This window comes from Takifugu rubripes, chromosome 19, assembly GCF_901000725.2.
Source record: "Takifugu rubripes chromosome 19, fTakRub1.2, whole genome shotgun sequence".
In the NCBI taxonomy this organism is placed as follows: Eukaryota; Metazoa; Chordata; class Actinopteri; order Tetraodontiformes; family Tetraodontidae; genus Takifugu; species Takifugu rubripes.
In genome coordinates this window covers 4382193-4401278 of record NC_042303.1, presented here as the reverse complement: position 1 = coordinate 4401278, position 19086 = coordinate 4382193, and the positions used below count along the sequence as shown (strand labels likewise).

At 44.7% G+C, this 19086-nt stretch overlaps 2 protein-coding genes across 14 annotated transcripts; one reads left to right on the top strand and one right to left on the bottom strand.

Annotated features, from left to right (window-relative positions):
* Positions 1-266: 266 nt before the first annotated feature.
* On the bottom strand, positions 267-16898 carry LOC105419495 (uncharacterized). Of its 12 annotated transcripts, XM_029826385.1 has the most exons (6): positions 12013-12503; positions 11271-11371; positions 931-979; positions 823-849; positions 490-542; positions 267-388 (listed from the first exon to the last, which is right to left on the bottom strand). In XM_029826385.1, exons 1-5 carry the CDS (start codon positions 12041-12043, stop codon positions 520-522), a joined length of 231 nt encoding a protein of 76 aa, XP_029682245.1. In that variant the 5' UTR covers positions 12044-12503; the 3' UTR covers positions 267-388; positions 490-519. The 12 variants fall into 12 exon arrangements, 4 of the variants coding, with proteins under 4 accessions (XP_029682245.1, XP_029682244.1, XP_029682243.1 ...); XM_029826384.1 differs by having other exon boundaries at positions 267-542; XM_029826383.1 differs by having other exon boundaries at positions 267-849; positions 12013-12082; positions 12208-12503.
* On the top strand, positions 11298-18518 carry LOC115246823 (alpha-(1,3)-fucosyltransferase 9-like). 2 transcript variants are annotated; one of them, XM_029826398.1, is made up of 2 exons: positions 11298-11379; positions 17101-18518. In XM_029826398.1, the coding sequence occupies exon 2, from the start codon at positions 17101-17103 to the stop codon at positions 18184-18186; it is 1086 nt and encodes a 361-aa protein (XP_029682258.1). In that variant the 5' UTR covers positions 11298-11379; the 3' UTR covers positions 18187-18518. The 2 variants fall into 2 exon arrangements, with proteins under 2 accessions (XP_029682258.1, XP_029682259.1); XM_029826399.1 differs by lacking the exon at positions 11298-11379 and adding an exon at positions 15380-15517.
* Positions 18519-19086: the final 568 nt, after the last annotated feature.

Genomic DNA, 19086 nt, shown 5'->3' with positions numbered 1-19086 from the left:
ACCTGCCAAGCTACTTTCACACAAGAGCAATGGCAGAAACAAAAAAGCCATTGCAGAATGGCAAAAAAAAGACCAAATCTTAATTTACCGATTTGTTCCGTTTAATAGCCCCATGGCTTTGATCATCATTTGATCAAAGTCCCTCCAGAATCTGCAACATTACCAAAATGTTGATCTTTTTGAATTATATAGCTCACAAACCTTGTCGCATGACCTTGGTGGTGGAAATAAGTAGCACGATGCAAAACTGAAAGCTGGCAGACAAATGACGGGTGCTTTGAAAATAACTTTATTGTCCATAAGAAATAACAGTGAAACGGGACATTCACGCTGCTTCCATTCCGTCTGAAGTAGCTCAAACCTCCTCCAGCCTCGATAAACAGCATCTCTACATATACATGGAAATACCACGACAAATAAAGGAAGAGAAATGTGTGAACACTGGATCAGTTATCGGTTTTTCAAAAGATAAGCTTTTGAAAACGTTACGTGTGGAGCGGCGCTACAATGCAGCTGTCCTCAGTGTCCAAGAAGGCCAGTGCCTGCAAAGAGGAAGAGAAAACCAGTCACATAGTGACCAAAACCATTATTAGCCGCCAGCCTCAACACCACATGCATCACCTGTTTTTGTGCTTATTAGTTTTAATAGGAAACAGTTTTCAGTCAAAAGCTCTTTTTAAGACCAGTTTTCTTCACTCCAACCTCTAACTTGTCTTTGCTCATTTGGTTTAGTTTAGGGTCTTGTTAGTCAGGGTCAAATTAGTCAGGGTTAGGGTCAGACGTCCCAGATTAGAGGCGATGCAAGAAAACCACTGCGCTCACCTTTGAATCCCTCTTCAGGCGTTCCTACTGTAAGGGGAGACGAGCCAAAGAGAAAACACTGTCAACATGGTAGAACAAGCGTGCGCACATGAGAGTTACGACACTAACCCTGATACACGTCGTCCATGGCGGCATAGTCCGACACTGGCTCGTCCACCTGTGGAAAAAGAGAAGAATTGAACCGTTGGCCAGACAAAGTGTGTAGAGACGCAATAAAGCTTCAACACTTTGAAAATGGAGGTGCGGCCTACGGAGCGCGAGTGGGGACATTTGCGATCAGCGCGCAGATGAAGATCCAGACAAACAATTGTGACGTTAAAAGCCCTCAACAGGGGTCAGAAAAAATGTTGTTTACCGTGTAAATGTATTGAGATAATCGTTTCAACCAAATTCAAGGGCAAAACAGTATCATGGGGATTGGGGGAGAGAACCAATAAATATCTAGTGCAGCCATTTATGGTCCTGGAGTGATGAAAACATTTCCCTCGCTACAGAACATTCTGTCAATCAGGCATTGGTTAGTCAGTGAGTCAGTCAGTCAGTCAGAGGGATGATGGTGAACATGAGGTTCAGCTTCCACTGACTTGGCTCAGATCCTTATTTATCTACCTGTTCACAAGAAGGGCGCTGGAAGAGAAAATGTATGTTAAGGAGCTGAGACCCACCATCCAGGAAAACACCCAGGAGAAAAAGGAAGCTACAAGCTACAACCTAGCAGGAGTTGGTTTGAACACTAGTCCTGGCTGACGGGCTGTGGAATGAGCATGGCACTTTACTGTTATGATGACTGTCCAACCCCCTGACTCAGTATATTAGCTCACCTTAGAAACAACCAGAATATTGACACCCTTTCTTTCTAATGCATGGAGCCTCACAAAAATTTAATTGATTTGTTTTGAGAAGGAGATCAAATAATTTACAACCTGCTCCACCCAAAGAGGGAAGTAAAGGCGACTGAACCGACCTGCAGAACCGGACTGAGGAGACCGAGGTGCACTTGAGGACAGACTGAAAAATTGAAAATGTGGCTTTAGATTCAGATAAGAGTACGATATGGATGGAAATGTTGATCTGGGTCCCAGGTTTGATCCTGTTGCTACAGAAGAAGACTGAAGTCTGCTTGAATCCCTGGCATTAAGAGTAAACCAGGATAGAAAAATCAGTTTCACGTTTCAGCCTGTTGTGCTGAGACATGAGTGTACCGTACATCCTGCTTTCAAACATCTAGATTAAAAGTGTTGAAAATTGCCTAAAAGTTTGTGAGACAAAAAGTGCTGCATTTGTGTCCCCATGAAAATGTTGGAATTATACATTTAAAATAAACTGGAACCTGCACATTGTTGTAGCTAGGTGTGTTTGCTCACAAATTACATCCTTTGGGGCAGAAATACTCCTCTGTGTTGAGGAGGATAGAGGACAGAGTGAAATGGAATTTGATTGTGGAATGTAAATTGTATACAAAAGGAAGAAATTGAAATGGTATTCTATTGTGAAATGTAAATTGAGAGCAAAAGGAAGGGTATGATGGAGACTGGGAGAGCAGACGGAGGCCATTTGGTTCCTCATTCATTTACATGGAAACAAAGGTTGAAGGAAGACCAGCGTCAAAGGACTGAGGGGGGGACATCCTCAGTCATTCAACTTCTTGCGCCAGCCGGAACACCCGCTGTGAAGGCACCAAACTCCTGAGGTGCATACAGTGCACACCTACTGTGTTGGCGTCCTGTGCATGCAGCAAACACATGCTGTGAAGACGTCTGCACCTCAGAGGCAGGCCTTCAACTATATAAGATCAGAACTGTATACATTGAGCAGAGATCTCTCCGCATGCTTCCGTGTGTGTATCCTGACCGACTGACTGGATTAAAACCATCTCCTACGCAGTAACTTAGATTAATAGTTTTTCTTCTCCAAACGGCTAAAAATTCCGCGACAAGAGACAGACAAATCCAATCAGGAGCAGACACCTGTAACTATACCAATGACAGCACTGTTGAAGTTCTAATAAAACCAGTTGAAAGCAATACATTGTCTGAAGCTCTAAGAACATCATTTCTGTGCTGTAATGAAACTGATTGCTCCTCTGCAGGTGGTTGTTGGATCGCGATACCTCCTGTATGTAGTTGCCGATCCGCGTGTTCGTTGAATGAAGACTTCGAGAAGTAAAGTACCAATTTCAAAATGTATTTAACAATAGAATCAATTCCAGATACAAATATTACAGAGCTCCGGGCCAGTTCATAACCCTAGCAACAACAGAGTCAATTGTCAGGGCATGAAGTCTGACAACCTAACTATCCCTTGGCCCAGTCCTTTATAGTCACACACATGCAAATTCACAATGTCCATGCAATCCAATCCAGTTCCTCTGCTGGGATGACCTCGTCCTCTTCTTCCAGCCTCCTTTGGTGTTGATACAGTCCTTCTTTTCCATTGCTTTCCCAGGTGGCCAGATCCCATTCTTCATGCAAATGTGATCATCATCAATCCCCCTGATATCCTGTTTACAATGAGTGTTTGACACCCCCTGCCTGACTGGCTCCTGCCTGACTGGCTCCTGTGAGGGTGATGTTTGGTCACCCGCGCTGTTCGTTTACTAGACTCAGATCAACCACACAGACAACAGGTGGCCTTGCAAGGGAGAGCTGACGAGCAGTTCAAGCTTCCTCTCTCAACTCCGTCCGTCTGCTGCTCGCTCTCCTCTTTTATTTGGTTCACACAACATTGGTATCAAAACAACTTCATGATTCCTTCTCCTCCTATCTCTACGACTTCCTCGTGTCCTTGAACATGATACCTCCCAGTGCTGGGAACATAACAGCTACAATACTTGAGTCAAACACTCATACATTCCTTTTGATTAAACATTCTAAATCTACTTACTATACTTACTATAGCATTGAAACGATAATAGTAATAACAACAATAATTCTTCTCACATTTCCCTCCTGTTTATCGTTAAATGCGTCTAGATTCTCATTGTCAGTATTACATCATTTCATTTCATGAAATTTAAATGCATTACGTCATTTTCCTAGAAACACATTTCTTACACTCAGAGTTCAACATGTGTACAGCTTAAGACATCTTAAACATTTCATTTACATCGTGCATCACATTTGTCCATTCTTCTTCTGATTCCTCTTCATCGTTGTCCAGTAGAGATCGTTCTTCCACCTGCAGCAAAGTACTAGTAACAGCTGATCCCACGAGCCGGCCAATGCAACCCCGAACAAGAGGTACTACACAGCAAGCTAGTATGGCTAATACTAGCAGCACTATCCCTATCATCATTCCTATCTTGAACAACAGTTCCCTCCACCTTGACAACATTCCTGTAAGCCAGTCTGGTGGGGGACTACCATCATCAATCATAGCTCTCTGTAGCTTAGTTAAATTTTTCAATGTGCTATCTATCAGGTGACCGTCCGCATCATTCTCTGGGATGAACGTACAACAGTAATCTCCTACCATTGCACACACTCCTCCCTGGGGGGCCGTTATGAGATCTAAGGCCATCCTATTCTGCATGGTCATCAGTCTTAGCGCTGTCATTTCTTCCTTGACTCCTGTGAGAGCAAATTAGCAAATACTTTCAACCTGTAATCAACTGTTTCCAATCTCAATATGTTCTTTCCTATTCCTAGCCACGGAAAGAGAGTCATGATCACTTTATTTCCGGTTGACCAATGCTTAAACTCTCGTGGTACATCTGTGCCCCACACTGAGTCATGTGGTTTGAACTCGTCATTCAAATCTCTCCTGGAACGCAACTGTGGTGCAGATCTAGCATTAGCAGCATAAATTATGACTGTGTGATCCTTGAGATGTACTGGAGCACACACTCCTGACCAGTTTGCTGGTAGGTCTGCATACGCATTGTGTCCACATAACCACCATCCCTTATCCACTAATTGCGTGCCTTTGTCTCCTGGCGCGAAAGCGGGATAGTTACATGTACAGTTATAACCTTCTGGACACCTCTGTGTTGAATGATTCTGTGTCCAAGCTGTGAAAGTAGCATAGCGCCACCATGTATTCAAACTGTAAGTGTGTGAGGACTCTGGATTTTGTTCTAACCATGAATGTTCTAAATGGCTAACTGCGGTGCGTTTAGCGCGCGCGTAGCTCTCATCCTGTCTCAGAGCATCTTTCTGTCCCTGATTACCTCCCTCCTGTCGGAAGTTCCAAAGACCAAAACTCACAAGTCCTGCCGTCACAGCACTCACCACAATTAGGAAGAACAACTTCATTTCCTTTTAGATCCTCTTCACAGGTTCCGACGGGGTTCAGCCGTTGCTGGACCTATACAGGCCGTCAGCCGTTTACGGAGAGTCCGCCACTGCTCCCTCGCCTTCACCTGGAAGAATTTTCTGTTTCTTACAATGTGAAAGGTGTATCCACGACAGTTTTCCGTCCACTCGAACTGCAGTCTTTGTGGTCAGCTGTACTTGATAAGGGCCTTCCCATCTAGGCGTGTTCCACCTCTTCCGCACAAACTTCTTCACCCACACGTAGTCGCCCGGTTGAATGGGTTCCTGGGGGGTGGAATCTGTGGAAGACACAGGACTAGGCAGAACATTTACTGTATTCACACATCGGTTAAGTAACACTTTTTTCAGATAATCTGCTATTGTTTCTTCAACATGTTTTAGCTCATTTGTTGTTGCAAAGTATGGTAGGCAATAAGGCCGCCCATATAATGCTTCAAAGGGTGTGATGCCTGTTTTCTTGTGTGGTGTTATGTGCATCCATAATTTCACCAGGTCGAGACAAAACATCCAGTTCTTTCCTGTCTCGTCCATACATTTCTTCAGTCTGTTCTTAATAGTACCGTTGACTCTTTCAACCAACCCTGCACTCTGAGGGTGGTATGCGCAGTGATTCTTCAAATCAATGCCCAAAGTTACTCCTACAGTTTTCACTATCTCATTTACAAAATGGCTTCCATTGTCGCTCCAGATGACCTTCGGGATGCCAAACCTGGGAATGATTTCTCTACATAAAACTTTTGCTACTGTCAGTGCATCTGCTTTTGCTGTGGGGAAAATTTCTACCCACCTAGTAAATCCATCTAACACTACTAGACAATATTGTTTACCTTCACATGGTGTTAGCTGAATAAAATCTAGAAAAACTGTGTGAAATGGATGATTTGGTAATGGTGTAGTGCCTGCAGGGGCCTTAAGGGCTCCCTGTGGGCTGTGTTTTACACAAATAGCACATTGTGAACAAAAATTTTTTGAGTATGTATGAAATCCTATAGTATAATAATGTTCATTAACCATCTGTACCATCCCTCCTGTTGAGACATGGCATGGCCCATGGCTCACTAATGCTGCCCATTTATGCATATTCCGGGGAAGGATTGGCTTGTTTCCTATGGTTAATAGTCCTTTATCATCCAGTTTGGCTCCTCGCTTCTTCCACGTGGCCTTTTCTTTTTCTGGAGCACTTTGTTGCATTTCTTTTAGAATATCATTATCTGCAGGTTCTAAGGTAAATGATTCCTCATTATCAAGAAGTGTGTTGTTATTTGCTGCAGCCTTTGCGGCTCTGTCAGCAAAGGCATTGCCTTGTGAGACTGCGTCTGTGTTGTTAGTATGTGCAGTGCATTTACATACAGCTATTTTACGTGGCTGCTGTACTGCTGCCAATAACTTTTTTAACAGTTCTGCATGCATGACCGGTTTGCCGTCGACGTTTTCATCCCTCTTAAATTCCATTGTTGAGCAAACACAAACAGCGTGGAAAAAACATATTGACTATCTGTGTAAATGGTAACATCTTGTCCTTTGCTTAGTTCACAGGCACGTGTGAGTGCGACGAGTTCTGCTGCTTGAGCAGAATAGGAGGAGGGAAGTGATTTCGCCTCCACCACCTCAGTTGCTGTAACTACTGCATAGGCAGTTCTAGTGCGTCCACAGTCATCCTTTCTCGACGATCCATCCACAAATAGTGTCTGTCCTGTAGTCAACGCGACATCACTGAGATCTGGTCGCGGCAGGACCTTGGTGGAGACCTCATCCAAGCAGTTGTGCTGGTGTCCCTCTTCTGCGGTGGGTAGCAGCGTCGCTGGGTTTAAGGTCGTACAGCGTCGAATCGTTAGATTCGGCTGAGAGAGCAACACTGCCATGCAGGAAAGATGACGTGCGGGCGACAGGAATGCTATCTTACTTTGTAGCAGCAGTATTGACACTGCATGTGGAACTAGCAAAGTTAGCTCATGATATAGCACCACTCCTGCGGAGGCTTTCACTGCCTCAGACGCTGCCACCACTGCTTTAACGCATGGTGGGAGTGCACAAACTACGGAATCTAGCTTGTGGGAGTAATAGGCCACTGGCTGCCTCTTATCTCCGTGTTTTTGCAACAAAACTGAAGTCATAAAATTACCTTTGCAATCTACGACCTGCTCAAAAGGCTTCTGATAGTCTGGCAGCTTTAACACTCCAGCACCTACAAGGGCCTGCTTTGTGTGTGTAAATGCTTTTTCAGCTTCAGGGGTCCAAGTTAACACATCAGTCATTGCTAAGGGATTATCATACATCAATGCTTGTAAAGGGGCAGTTATTTTCGCATAATCTAAGATCCATGATCTGCAAAAATTCACTAGTCCTAAGAATGACATCATCTGCTTCTCTTACCCACAGATTAACCATTCTATCTACAGACCACATTCCTTCGGCTGTGGTACGAATCATCAACTAAAGCTGAGAGATAAGATCTCTTCCTAACAGATTTACGGGACATGTGGTGGAGATCACGAAAGGGGCTTTAAGTGTGATTCCACAGGGTCACAAACATCTACAGGAACTGACATTCTTTCTTTAGTTATGAGACCATTTGCTGATCTCACAAAAATCTGTGTAGAAGTTGGCTTTAGGGCTATTGGATCTCTAATTACTGATTTACCTGCACCCGTGTCTACTAAGAATGTTAAAGAATTACCTAACACGGTCAGTTGTACTTCTGGTTTGCCTTCAGCAAACAGGAAGATGGTTTCTAAGTCTAAAACATCTTCTAAGTCATCTTTTTCAAATTGGTCAAATTTTGTGCCCTGATTTGTTTTAATTTTTGTGACATCTTTTTCCGGTTCTAGTCATTGTTGAGGTGGATTAGAACCTTGCTGCTGTCCTCTATTGTATCTCTGGTCACGTTGTTTCTTTTTGCAATCACGTTCCCAGTGTCCATAATTTTTACAATAATGACACCGATCATTTTCACGGGAATTGCCTCCTCCTCCCCTTCCGCCTCGGCCTCGCCCACGTCCGCGGCCTCGGCTTGGGAGAGGGTTGGCATTGAAAAACATGCCTGTTGATTGGTTCTTACTTTTTTGGCATTGTCTTTCAGCATGCATAGCATGTTGTTCATAGCGGTTTAGGTTACTAGTTCCGAAATCAACTAATTGTCTCTCTACCCAGGTTTTTATCTCTGATTTTGATCCCCCATGTATAGCTTGCTTTAATTGCTGTTGGTAGGGACCTTCTGGTTCTTCCGCATACGGAATTCCACTATTTTTCCGGAACACATCTTTCATTCTCATGCTATAGTCTTCAAAACTTTCGTCAGTCTTTTGTCTCGTGGCCGTAATGGCGCTGTAGTCAGCTCGTCTGGTAAAAGTAGTTCGCATGTGCTCGTACAGTCTGTCAAGTCTGTCATTTAGTTCTTGGCTGCCAGGCTGCCATGGTTGTTGAGTGGCTGGATCCACTGGGACCCAATCTCCTCTAACAGTGCCCCATTTCTTGCCATTAACGCACATGAGGACTTGCTGGGTTTCAGTATGGTAACTTCTTTTAATTTTATAATATTGCCTGGCCTGTCTAAGTTACCATCCCAATCGAACTTAGTCATCCACAGCTGAACATATGAGCATGAACCTGGATATTTGTCTTCCATGTGTTTACATGATGCTGGGATTTCGAATTCAGCACCTTTTGTGGAATGTTGGTTGCCCATGTTTGCACTTTATTTCATCAGTTTTTATGTATTTGAATGGAGACGCCTGATCTCCCGACTGAACAACCCTCAATCCATACAGGATATCTAGTTCAGCCCCCCTGCCGTGGCCTTATAGTCAATCGTTCTCGATCAGGAGAGTATACACCAGGCTTCTACCTCCGAGGAGGCGGGTGTATCTTGCCTCTGCTTCTCTCCCGATGACCAGGCAGGCAATACCGCGGTATTTTCTGTGTAGCGCTTTTTGTGTCTTATACTCACTCCGTTGTCGCTATGGTTTCTCTCTGAGTTGTTTTAGTGCCTTCCTCCCGTCACTGGAGATGGTCGCCCTGGGAGGGACGAAGACCGGCCTTCCGTCAACTCGTGATGAAAGGTCTTTCACTTCGGACGTCCTTTTGACTCCGGCTGTGCACAGACTTCGGCGTTCGGTCGTCCCACGGCGCTCCTCTCCAGGTCTTGGGATCCGGCTCGAAGGACCAATTTTTGTGAGGGTGATGTTTGGTCACCCGCGCTGTTCGTTTACTAGACTCAGATCAACCACACAGACAACAGGTGGCCTTGCAAGGGAGAGCTGACGAGCAGTTCAAGCTTCCTCTCTCAACTCCGTCCGTCTGCTGCTCGCTCTCCTCTTTTATTTGGTTCACACAACATTGGTATCAAAACAACTTCATGATTCCTTCTCCTCCTATCTCTACGACTTCCTCGTGTCCTTGAACATGATACCTCCCAGTGCTGGGAACATAACAGCTACAATACTTGAGTCAAACACTCATACATTCCTTTTGATTAAACATTCTAAATCTACTTACTATACTTACTATAGCATTGAAACGATAATAGTAATAACAACAATAATTCTTCTCACACTCCTAAGATAACAGTAGAACAAACAACAATCCTGCAAATGTCTCTGTTCTTTATTTCATTTGCTAATGAGTCTACCTTGCCTAACTTCTAAGAGAAGACAGAAACATATGGTGAAACACATAACAAGATAAAGACAATTCTCAACATGGTCCAGGAACAATTTAGCTTTTGTTGCACCTGTTGTTAGCGTGAGAATTGCGTTAGCGCCTGAATCGACAAATATTTCAATGTGTGCTCAGGGATCAACAGATAAAGGTAGCGTAGACACGGAGGACCAACGGCTATGGTCGTCTAGCGAGCACCAGGTGCTGCTAACTGTGCCAGTTTTGTGTCATGTATCAAGACCGAGTCACTCGCCAATGTTCCGGACATTAGCAGACACTGGCCCGGCAGCTCGCTGCAGCATTTTCACGATGTCTCCCTGTCAACACGGACCTGTTTTGAGAACTTAAAGGAAGAAATGTTCCGTTTCTGGTGACAAATGTGGCCTAAGTCAGCAACACGTTCTCAAGAAGTTTAGAGATACAGTGAAGCTTAGATATAGACCTCAGGGTCAGGGGTCAGGCCAGGGGTTCATATCCTGCTGTTAAAGAGCAAATGATCTGGCCTAGACCAAAACTACGTCAGTGACGCTAGTCTACACGGTCCAGTTTGAAAAACAACATGTGGTGGCTGTTGGCAAAGTTGTGAGCAGGTGTTGGTAAAAAGGAGGATTCAGAGGATAAGACCATTCAATGTGGGCTCTCACCAAAGTGTCACCCAAAATACCAATTAAAAGCTAGACTTCATTATCCCTCCACTGGCTAACTCCATCATGGCTGAGGCTCCAGAATTTGAGAATGCAAGATTCAATGTAACTTGTGCGATTGTCACTGTCAGAAACAAGTGGGGTGGGGGGGGGGACATTTGCGATCAGCGCGCAGATTCAAATACGGAGTGAATATTACGGTGAAGATCCAGACAAACAATTGTGACGTTAAAAGCCCTCAACAGGGGTCAGAAAAAATGTTGTTTACCGTGTAAATGTATTGAGATAATCGTTTCAACCAAATTCAAGGGCAAAACAGTATCATGGGGATTGGGGGAGAGAACCAATAAATATCTAGTGCAGCCATTTATGGTCCTGGAGTGATGAAAACATTTCCCTCGCTACAGAACATTCTGTCAATCAGGCATTCGGTTAGTCAGTGAGTCAGAGGGATGATGGTGAACATGACCAGTGAGGTTCAGCTTCCACTGACTTGGCTCAGATCCTTATTTATCTACCTGTTCACAAGAAGGGCACTGGAAGAGAAAATGTATGTTAAGGAGCTGAGACCCACCATCCAGGAAAACACCCAGGAGAAAAAGGAAGCTACAAGCTCTCAACCTAGCAGGAGTTGGTTTGAACACTAGTCCTGGCTGACGGGCTGTGGAATGAGCATGGCACTTTACTGTTATGATGACTGTCCAACCCCCTGACTCAGTATATTAGCTCACCTTAGAAACAACCAGAATATTGACACCCTTTCTTTCTAATACATGGAGCCTCACAAAAATTTAATTGATTTGTTTTGAGAAGGAGATCAAATAATTTACAACCTGCTCCACCCAAAGAGGGAAGTAAAGGCGACTGAACCGACCTGCAGAACCGGACTGAGGAGACCGAGGTGCACTTGAGAACAGACTGGAGCCGCGTTCAACCGCTGGGACCTGGCTGGAGCTTTGACAGTGTCCTCACGGGCTGGGAAGGTGAGTTTTGTAGAACGCACACGTAGGTCATCACAGACACCCTGAACCGATTCATGTGGACAGGTAGTTGTTCAAAAGAGGAAAATACCGCGAACGACAACGCGATTTCTTTTTTTGTGTGCGTTTATACAGTTGTCAGTATCACAGCGCGGTGCGCGCGCACACACTCACTAACGAGAGACTGCCCTGGGAAACTTGCGGAGAAATTAAATAACTAATAAAAAATAGAATTAGATAAACATTTTTTTAGGATTCCAGTATTTCAGCTGTATGTCTGCAGACCACAACAACAACGACACAACAGTGGTATGAGTGGACAACAGCTGAGAAGCGGATTTTGTGTTGACCCACGCGGAGAAACTGGCGCCTGGTGTGAACGAGAGGTCTGCGGATCGAGCGCGATCGGTCGGTCGGTCGCCGGGCGTAATCTCTGTTTAACGCGACGTCAAATCTGTGTCATCATCTGACGGGCTCTATCGTTCAGATAGTGTTGAGGAAATTTTCCGTTGTAAAACAGGTTCCTCAAGCAGTTCGCTTTCCCAGTAAGGAATAGGCAAACTATCAATTCTGAATCAAATGAATCTCAATGAAATACGAGATTTGTATTTATAATAGAATACTAAAATGACTTACAGAAGCTTCTGGAGTCTTTCCACAGGTCCATGAGCACGGCCTCAGTTCATGAAGAATTGCCCGTGGTTATCTGTGGTGCAAAGATAATACGCCCATCATATTTGTACCACAGCATGGGGGTCGACTCCTCTTGCCAACAGAACTTTTTCTTAGTCTTATCTGATCTTATTTCTCTCAAACAACCAGCTCACGTACCTCCTAACATGTTCCGTTTAGTTTTTGCAGCTAACACCCTTGTATGTAATGTGATGAACACACAATGATTGTAATCACAATGTAGTAACTTGCAGGAGGCTTCTTCTTACTGAAGAATTTATTTTATTTCGGGAACTCGAACAGGTAGCATTGATTTCGGTCAGCACACAGGTATAGCTAACTTCCGCTCTAGTTTCTTCTACACAAGAAATTTCCCGACAGTAAACAACACGTTGTCCCACCTAGTGGCCTGGAAGGCATTTAACATCAATAAACAGGTTTACCACACCCTTCCCCCCTTAAGTGTTTTCTACACCCTTCAATAGGACATTATGAACTTTTTTTTTTTCTTAATCCAATTTAAAGTCCTTCAAGTAACTGGGCAACTTGATTTCCCTTCTTGAATGTCGCCTCAGTGGAGTTGGGGTTGTGACAGTTCTTTGTTCTGTCTCAGAACTTCCTACAGCTTCAGTAGTTGCAGGCTCCTCCAACTTCTCCTCACTGAGTACCACCTCCTCAGCTTCCAGCCAGGCTTCACTTCCTTGATCCGTCTGACTGAGTGTCATAGAGGCCGTCTGTGGAAGGTTGTTGCGTTCTTCTGGTCTCCGGTGGTGTGTGTGAATCTGATCCACATGTCTCCTCACCACTCTCCCATCACCTAGCATCACTTTGTATGACACTGGTCCTGTCACTGACTCAATGAGTCCTGGGATCCACTTTGGTCCGAAACTGAAGTTCTGGATCAGCACTGAGTCTCCTGTTTTGAACCAGCGTTCCTTCGCCTTTTTGTTGTGATCTTTTGTCTGTTGTTCTTGTTTTTTCATCACTTTTCTGCTTAGATTTGGGTGAATCGAGTCCAGGGTGCAACGAAGCTTCCTCCCAAGAAGTAGCTCTGCAGGTGATAACCCAGTAGTGGTGTGAGGAGTCACTCTGTAGCTAAATAATACTCTGGCTACTTTAGCTGTCAGTGTTCCCTCGGGGCATTTTTTCATCATTCTCTTGAAAGTTTGTACAGCCCTCTCTGCTAACCCATTACTGGCAGCATGATAGGGTGCAGAGGTCACATGACGAATACCATTTTTTTTCAAAAATTCTTTGAATTCTGTACTGGTGAAACAAGTGCCATTATCAGACACTATCAATTCCGGCAGTCCATGGTTACTAAAGCTGGTACGCAGGCACTCAATTGTGGTGGTTGATGTTGCAGAGTTCACGGGATACACATCCATCCATTTGGAATGTGCATCAATGAGCACAAAAAACATCTTCTCCATAAACGGTCCAGCATAATCCACATGAATGCGGCTCCAGGGTTTGTCTGGCCAGTCCCACGGGTGTAATGGGGCAGGTGCAGGGACGTTGCGGTATTCTAGACAGGTCATGCAGCTCTTAACAGTATCCTCCACCTCTTTGTCCAGCTTTGGCCACCGCACATAACTCCTCGCCAATGCTTTCATTCGGGACACTCCTGGGTGGCACTGATGAAGCTGTCTCATGACATTTTCTTGCCCTGCTTTTGGCACAACCACCCTTGAACCCCATAGCACACATCCATCTTTGATGCTGAGTTCATATTTTCTCACCTCATAGGGGCCAAACTCCTCCCTTTTTTCTTTTGATGACCAGCCGTTTTGTACCATCTCCCGCACTCTTGAAAGTACTGGATCTGCGTCTGTCCATGCTTTCACTTGGTCAGCTGTCACCAGTGTGATGTCAGAGCTCTCCAACATGAGAACCCTCTCTTCCAGCTCCTCCTCTGTTACCTCTGGTAAAGGAAGGCGACTTAAGGCATCCGCATTACAGTGATACCTTCCTTCTTTATACACTATTGTGTATTCGTAGGCTCTCAAGGTTACCGCCCACCTCTGTATTCTGGGTGAAGCCATTTGTGGCACAGCTCGCATCTCACTGAAGAGTCCCAACAAAGGCTTGTGATCTGTCACAATAGTGAATTTCCTTCCATAAATGTACTTGTGGAATCTCTTTATTCCAAACATCACAGCTAGTCCTTCCTTGTCCAGCTGGGAATATTTTTTTTCTGCTGGGTTTAGTGTTCTTGAGGTGAATCCAATGGGTCTCTCGGTTCCGTCCGGCATAAAATGCGACAACACAGCACCTACTCCATAAGGTGATGCGTCACATGACAATACAAGGTCCTTTTCTGGGTCATAGTGCACAAGAACCTCCGCAGACTGCATCAATTCCTTTGACTTGTCAAAAGCAGCTTGTTGAGCATCACCCCAATGCCACCTTGTCTCCTTTTGTAACAGTTTGTGTACTGGTGCAAGTACAGTTGAGATATTGGGCAGAAACTTGTTATAATAGTTTAACAGTCCCAGGTACGCCTTCAACTCTGTTACATTTGAAGGTGTGGGTGCCTCTTTGATTGCTTGTACCTTCTCATGTACTGGGTGCAGTCCTGTCGCGTCCACCTTATGACCTAGGAACATCACTTCCTCATTCATGAACAGGCACTTGCTTCTTTTGAGTCTGAGACCTGCTTCTTGTAGCCGTTTCAACACCCTAGCCAATGTCTGCAGGTGCTCCCGGTCGTCTTTCCCTGTGAGGAGGATGTCATCCAAAAAAATGGTCACCTGAGGGATGCCCTGTAACAGTCCCTCCATTGTTCGTTGAAATATTGCTGGGCTTGATGAAACCCCAAAAGGTAGCACCCTGTAGGTGAATAACCCCTTGTGAGTATTTATGGTCACATACTTCTTTGCTTCTTCGTCCAAGGAAATCTGGTGGTATGCATGACTGAGATCCAATTTTGAGAATTTCTGTCCACCTGACAGTGTGGCAAACAGATCCTCAATTTTGGGAATTGGGTACTGCTCCAACTTTGAGATCTGGTTTACCGTCAGTTTATAATCTCCACATAGCCTTACTGTATCATCAGGTTTCAACACGGGAACCACTGGAGTAGCCCACTCTGAATGTTTCACAGGTTCTATGATTTTCTGTGCAAGGAGTCTGTCAAGCTCCGCCTCTACTCTTCCTCTCATGGCATATGGTACAGGTCGGGCTTTAAAAAACCTGGGGGCTGCTTCCTTGTCTACATATATTTTCGCTGGGGGGCCTTTAAATCTTCCAAGTTCATCCTTAAACACTTCTCCATACTCCCCCAGTACCTCATCCAACGTCTCTTCTGCCACATTGTGGATTTGGGTTTCGGGTCTCATCTGGACTTCCTCTGCAGTCTCTACCCGGACGTGATGGACCTGGGGTGTTTCTCTCCACTGTAAACCTAGCCTCCTAATCCAGTACCTGCCTACCAAACTGGGGCCTGCACCTCCTACCACAACCACAGGTAAGTCTAGGGCTCGCCCTTGGTTCTGCACCTTAACTACAGCGGCTCCTAAGACTTTTACCTTGTGCCCTGTATATGTTTTGAGCCTGACTCGACATGGGCATAACTTTGGTGTTCCTTTTCCCCTGAGAGTTTTGAAAACTGAGTAGTTAACTACTGTAACACCACAACCTGAATCCATTTCAAACTGTGTGTCTGTCCCATTTACTGTCAAAGTCTCTATAAATGGAGCTTCTGCTGGTATGTCAAGTTCGTCCAATTTGTACAATGTGTACATGACTTCCTCTGAGTCTATGTTATCTTTTTCGCCTTCCCCCTGGCTGACATAATTTGCTCCCTGAGCTCTCCCCTGTTTGCCTGTCTGCACTCCACCTCCTTTGGCCCTCAAGTTCTTTGCTGAGCCCTTAAACCTACACACTTTTTGAATGTGGCCAACTTTCCCACACTTGTGACAGGTTTCCTTAATAAATCTACAGTCCCCAGCCATGTGCTGGTCACTACCACACCTGTAGCAAACTTTACGCTGGTTCTGCTGGGTATATGGGGTCTGCTTTGAATACACCTTATGCACCGCCTGGGGTGCCCTCATGTACTGGGGCACGAACTCCGGAGACTGCAAGTCCTTCACATCTTTGCACGCCGTCTCAATGGCCTGCGCCAACTTCAGCGCCTTGTCGAAGGTCAAATCCGGCTCCGAAAGCAGTCTGCGCTGTATGCGATCATCCACGATGCCACAAACCAGCCTATCCCGGATCATTTCCGACAGCTTGTCCCCGTAGTTGCAGTCTTGAGCCAGTTTCCTCAGCACAGCTACAAACTCCATAACTGTCTCCCCCTGCTTCCTGTATCTGGAGTTAAACTTACAACGTTGCACAATCTCGCTCGGTTTTGGGTTGAAATGATCCTTCAACAACTTCACCAGTTCATCAAAAGTCTTGTCACCCGGTTTGGCGGGGCTGACTAAGTTCCTCATGAGACTGTAAGTCTGACTGCCCACTGCACTCAGCAAAATATCTTTACGTCTACCTGCATCGTCGATCCCATTAGCTCTGAAAAAATGGTGGAGTACTTCACAATATTCTTCCCACTTCTGGGATTGACCATCAAAAGGAGCGGTGCTTCCAATCATAGCCGCCATGTTCTTTTTTCCACAGCCACAGAGTCCGGTCTGCAAGGTTTACTTAGCCACTCAGCAGCCGCTTTCATTCCTCTGTATCCATCCGAGGCATCTGTGGTGACTTTATCCTCGTCGCCATTTATGTAGTAACTTGCAGGAGGCTTCTTCTTACTGAAGAATTTATTTTATTTCGGGAACTCGAACAGGTAGCATTGATTTCGGTCAGCACACAGGTATAGCTAACTTCCGCTCTAGTTTCTTCTACACAAGAAATTTCCCGACAGTAAACAACACGTTGTCCCACCTAGTGGCCTGGAAGGCATTTAACATCAATAAACAGGTTTACCACACACAATAATCACAATCACTGCTCTGGAATCTCATACATGATATTTAAAGGTATAATGCAGACAATTATAACGTGTTACATTGTTCTTGCATTCATTGAGCCTTTTTCCCTTCACAGATGAATCCACCAAATGTGAAAAAATCACTATGTTTGGCCATAGCAGCTGCCATTGGTCTCACCTGCAGTGCAGTTTTTGCATTTTTATTATATTTTGAGACCTCGACTTCCTCTTGTCAGTATCCCAGCCACAGCCAGGATCACAGTGTGGCAGAACCACAAGAGAAGCCCATAGTTCTTTTGTGGTTCTGGCCTCTCAGTGTGAAGTTTGACTTCAAGGATTGCCCCACCTACTTCAATATTGACAGCTGTATCCTGACGGATGACAGATCTCTGTACAGCAAAGCAAAGGGAGTCATTTTCTATCACAAAGACACATATTGGTACACAGACACCTTGCCCAAAGATCCACGTCCATATTTTCAGAGGTGGATTTGGTTCAATGTGGAATCCCCAACAAACACACCGAGGAAACCAGGCATTGAACACCTCTTTAACCTGACACTAAGCTACAGGAGAGATGGGGGCATTGTGGAGAGGTACGAGATGTCAATACCAGACTCGGATACAACAGAAGACTTTGTTCTGCCCAAAAAAGACAAAATGGTCTGTTGGATCGTCAGCAACAATAGCCCGGTAACAGGAACGAGCACAAGAGACAAGTACTATCGTGAGCTATCCCAACACATCAAGGTGGATGTTTTCGGCAAAGCTTATGGAAATTTCCTACGTTATGAAGAATATTATTCCACCGTTGCCAGCTGTAAATTCTATCTGGCATTTGAGAACTCCATCCACAGAGATTACATGACGGAGAAGATTAACGGGCCCTTTGCAGCTGGATCAGTTCCTGTAGTTTTGGGACCTCCGAGAGAAAACTATGAGCAGTTCTATCCCTCCAATTCCTTCATTCACGTTAATGACTTTCCTGATGTAAAGTCTCTTGCAGAGTTTCTGCTCTCGCTGGACAAGAATGAAGAGAATTACATGCGCTACTTTGAGTGGAGGAAGTTCTTTACAGTCACCCCTCATCTCCTAACTGTAGCCAAGGAGTTCATTCACCCCATCTGCTTCACCTGTGACTACATTGCCAGAGACAGTGAGTTCAGCGTGATACCAGATATCTATGATTGGTATTTTAACTGACTGTATCTGCACAGGTTTTGTCTTTGCGATTGCAAGGTCCATCCTGCTGTTCTGGTATCACAGTACTGAACTAGAACCACTCAACCATGCTGTACTGGTAACCTATTCCCTAGGGCATGAGGTTTTTTTTTGCATCTATTCAGTTTAATTTGAATGATTTTAATTTTTTCTATCTAATCTGGTAAAATGGGAAGTTTACTCATGTAGAGTTGTAAGGTCCAGTTTGTGTGATAAGTCTGGGGTGTTTTCCAAATATATATTTTGTGCATGTCAACTATGAAGTCTTTTTTTATAAAAGCAAATTTATGCAAGTAAAAAAAAGTTGAAAACCGTCAGTTTTCAGATCTCTTCTGATCTGTGACCGAGCTAACACGGGTAATATGATACAGAATCCAGCTCATGTCAGTGGCTGACGACAAGTGTCCACAGGTCTCAGACCAGGTTGCCACCCTAGTCTGAAAACACGGACTCATCACTAAAAGTTGCCTCCATTTTTGTCCTTTGAGCAGGAAAAATCCCCAATTTGGGTGACTTCTATAATAATGAAATGGGGCAGTTGTGGTGCTGCTCCACCTGTCTGGAACCAGCTTCTCATTGACTAATGAGGCACCGTTATGTTGCTGCAGCACTGCTGCTGCCAGAATGCAGCTCTCTTGACCAATAGAAAGAGGTGTTCGTGTTGCTAAGATACACCTGCCAAGCTACTTTCACACAAGAGCAATGGCAGAAACAAAAAAGCCATTGCAGAATGGCAAAAAAAAGACCAAATCTTAATTTACCGATTTGTTCCGTTTAATAGCCCCATGGCTTTGATCATCATTTGATCAAAGTCCCTCCAGAATCTGCAACATTACCAAAATGTTGATCTTTTTGAATTATGTAGCTCACAAACCTTGTCGC

What these genes read in the sequence shown, in the direction of transcription:
- LOC105419495 (XM_029826382.1), bottom strand. Translation starts at nt 12,043, where the DNA reads ATGGACCTGTGGAAAGACTCCAGAAGCTTCT. An exon ending in GAAAGACTCCAGAAGCTTCT is followed by an intron (nt 11,372 to 12,012) that starts GTAAGTCATTTT and finishes TCACCTTCCCAG; the next exon opens with CCCGTGAGGACACTGTCAAA. An exon ending in TCCTCAGTCCGGTTCTGCAG is followed by an intron (nt 980 to 11,270) that starts GTCGGTTCAGTC and finishes CTTTTTCCACAG; the next exon opens with GTGGACGAGCCAGTGTCGGA.
- LOC115246823 (XM_029826398.1), top strand. Translation starts at nt 17,101, where the DNA reads ATGAATCCACCAAATGTGAAAAAATCACTATGTTTGGCCATAGCAGCT.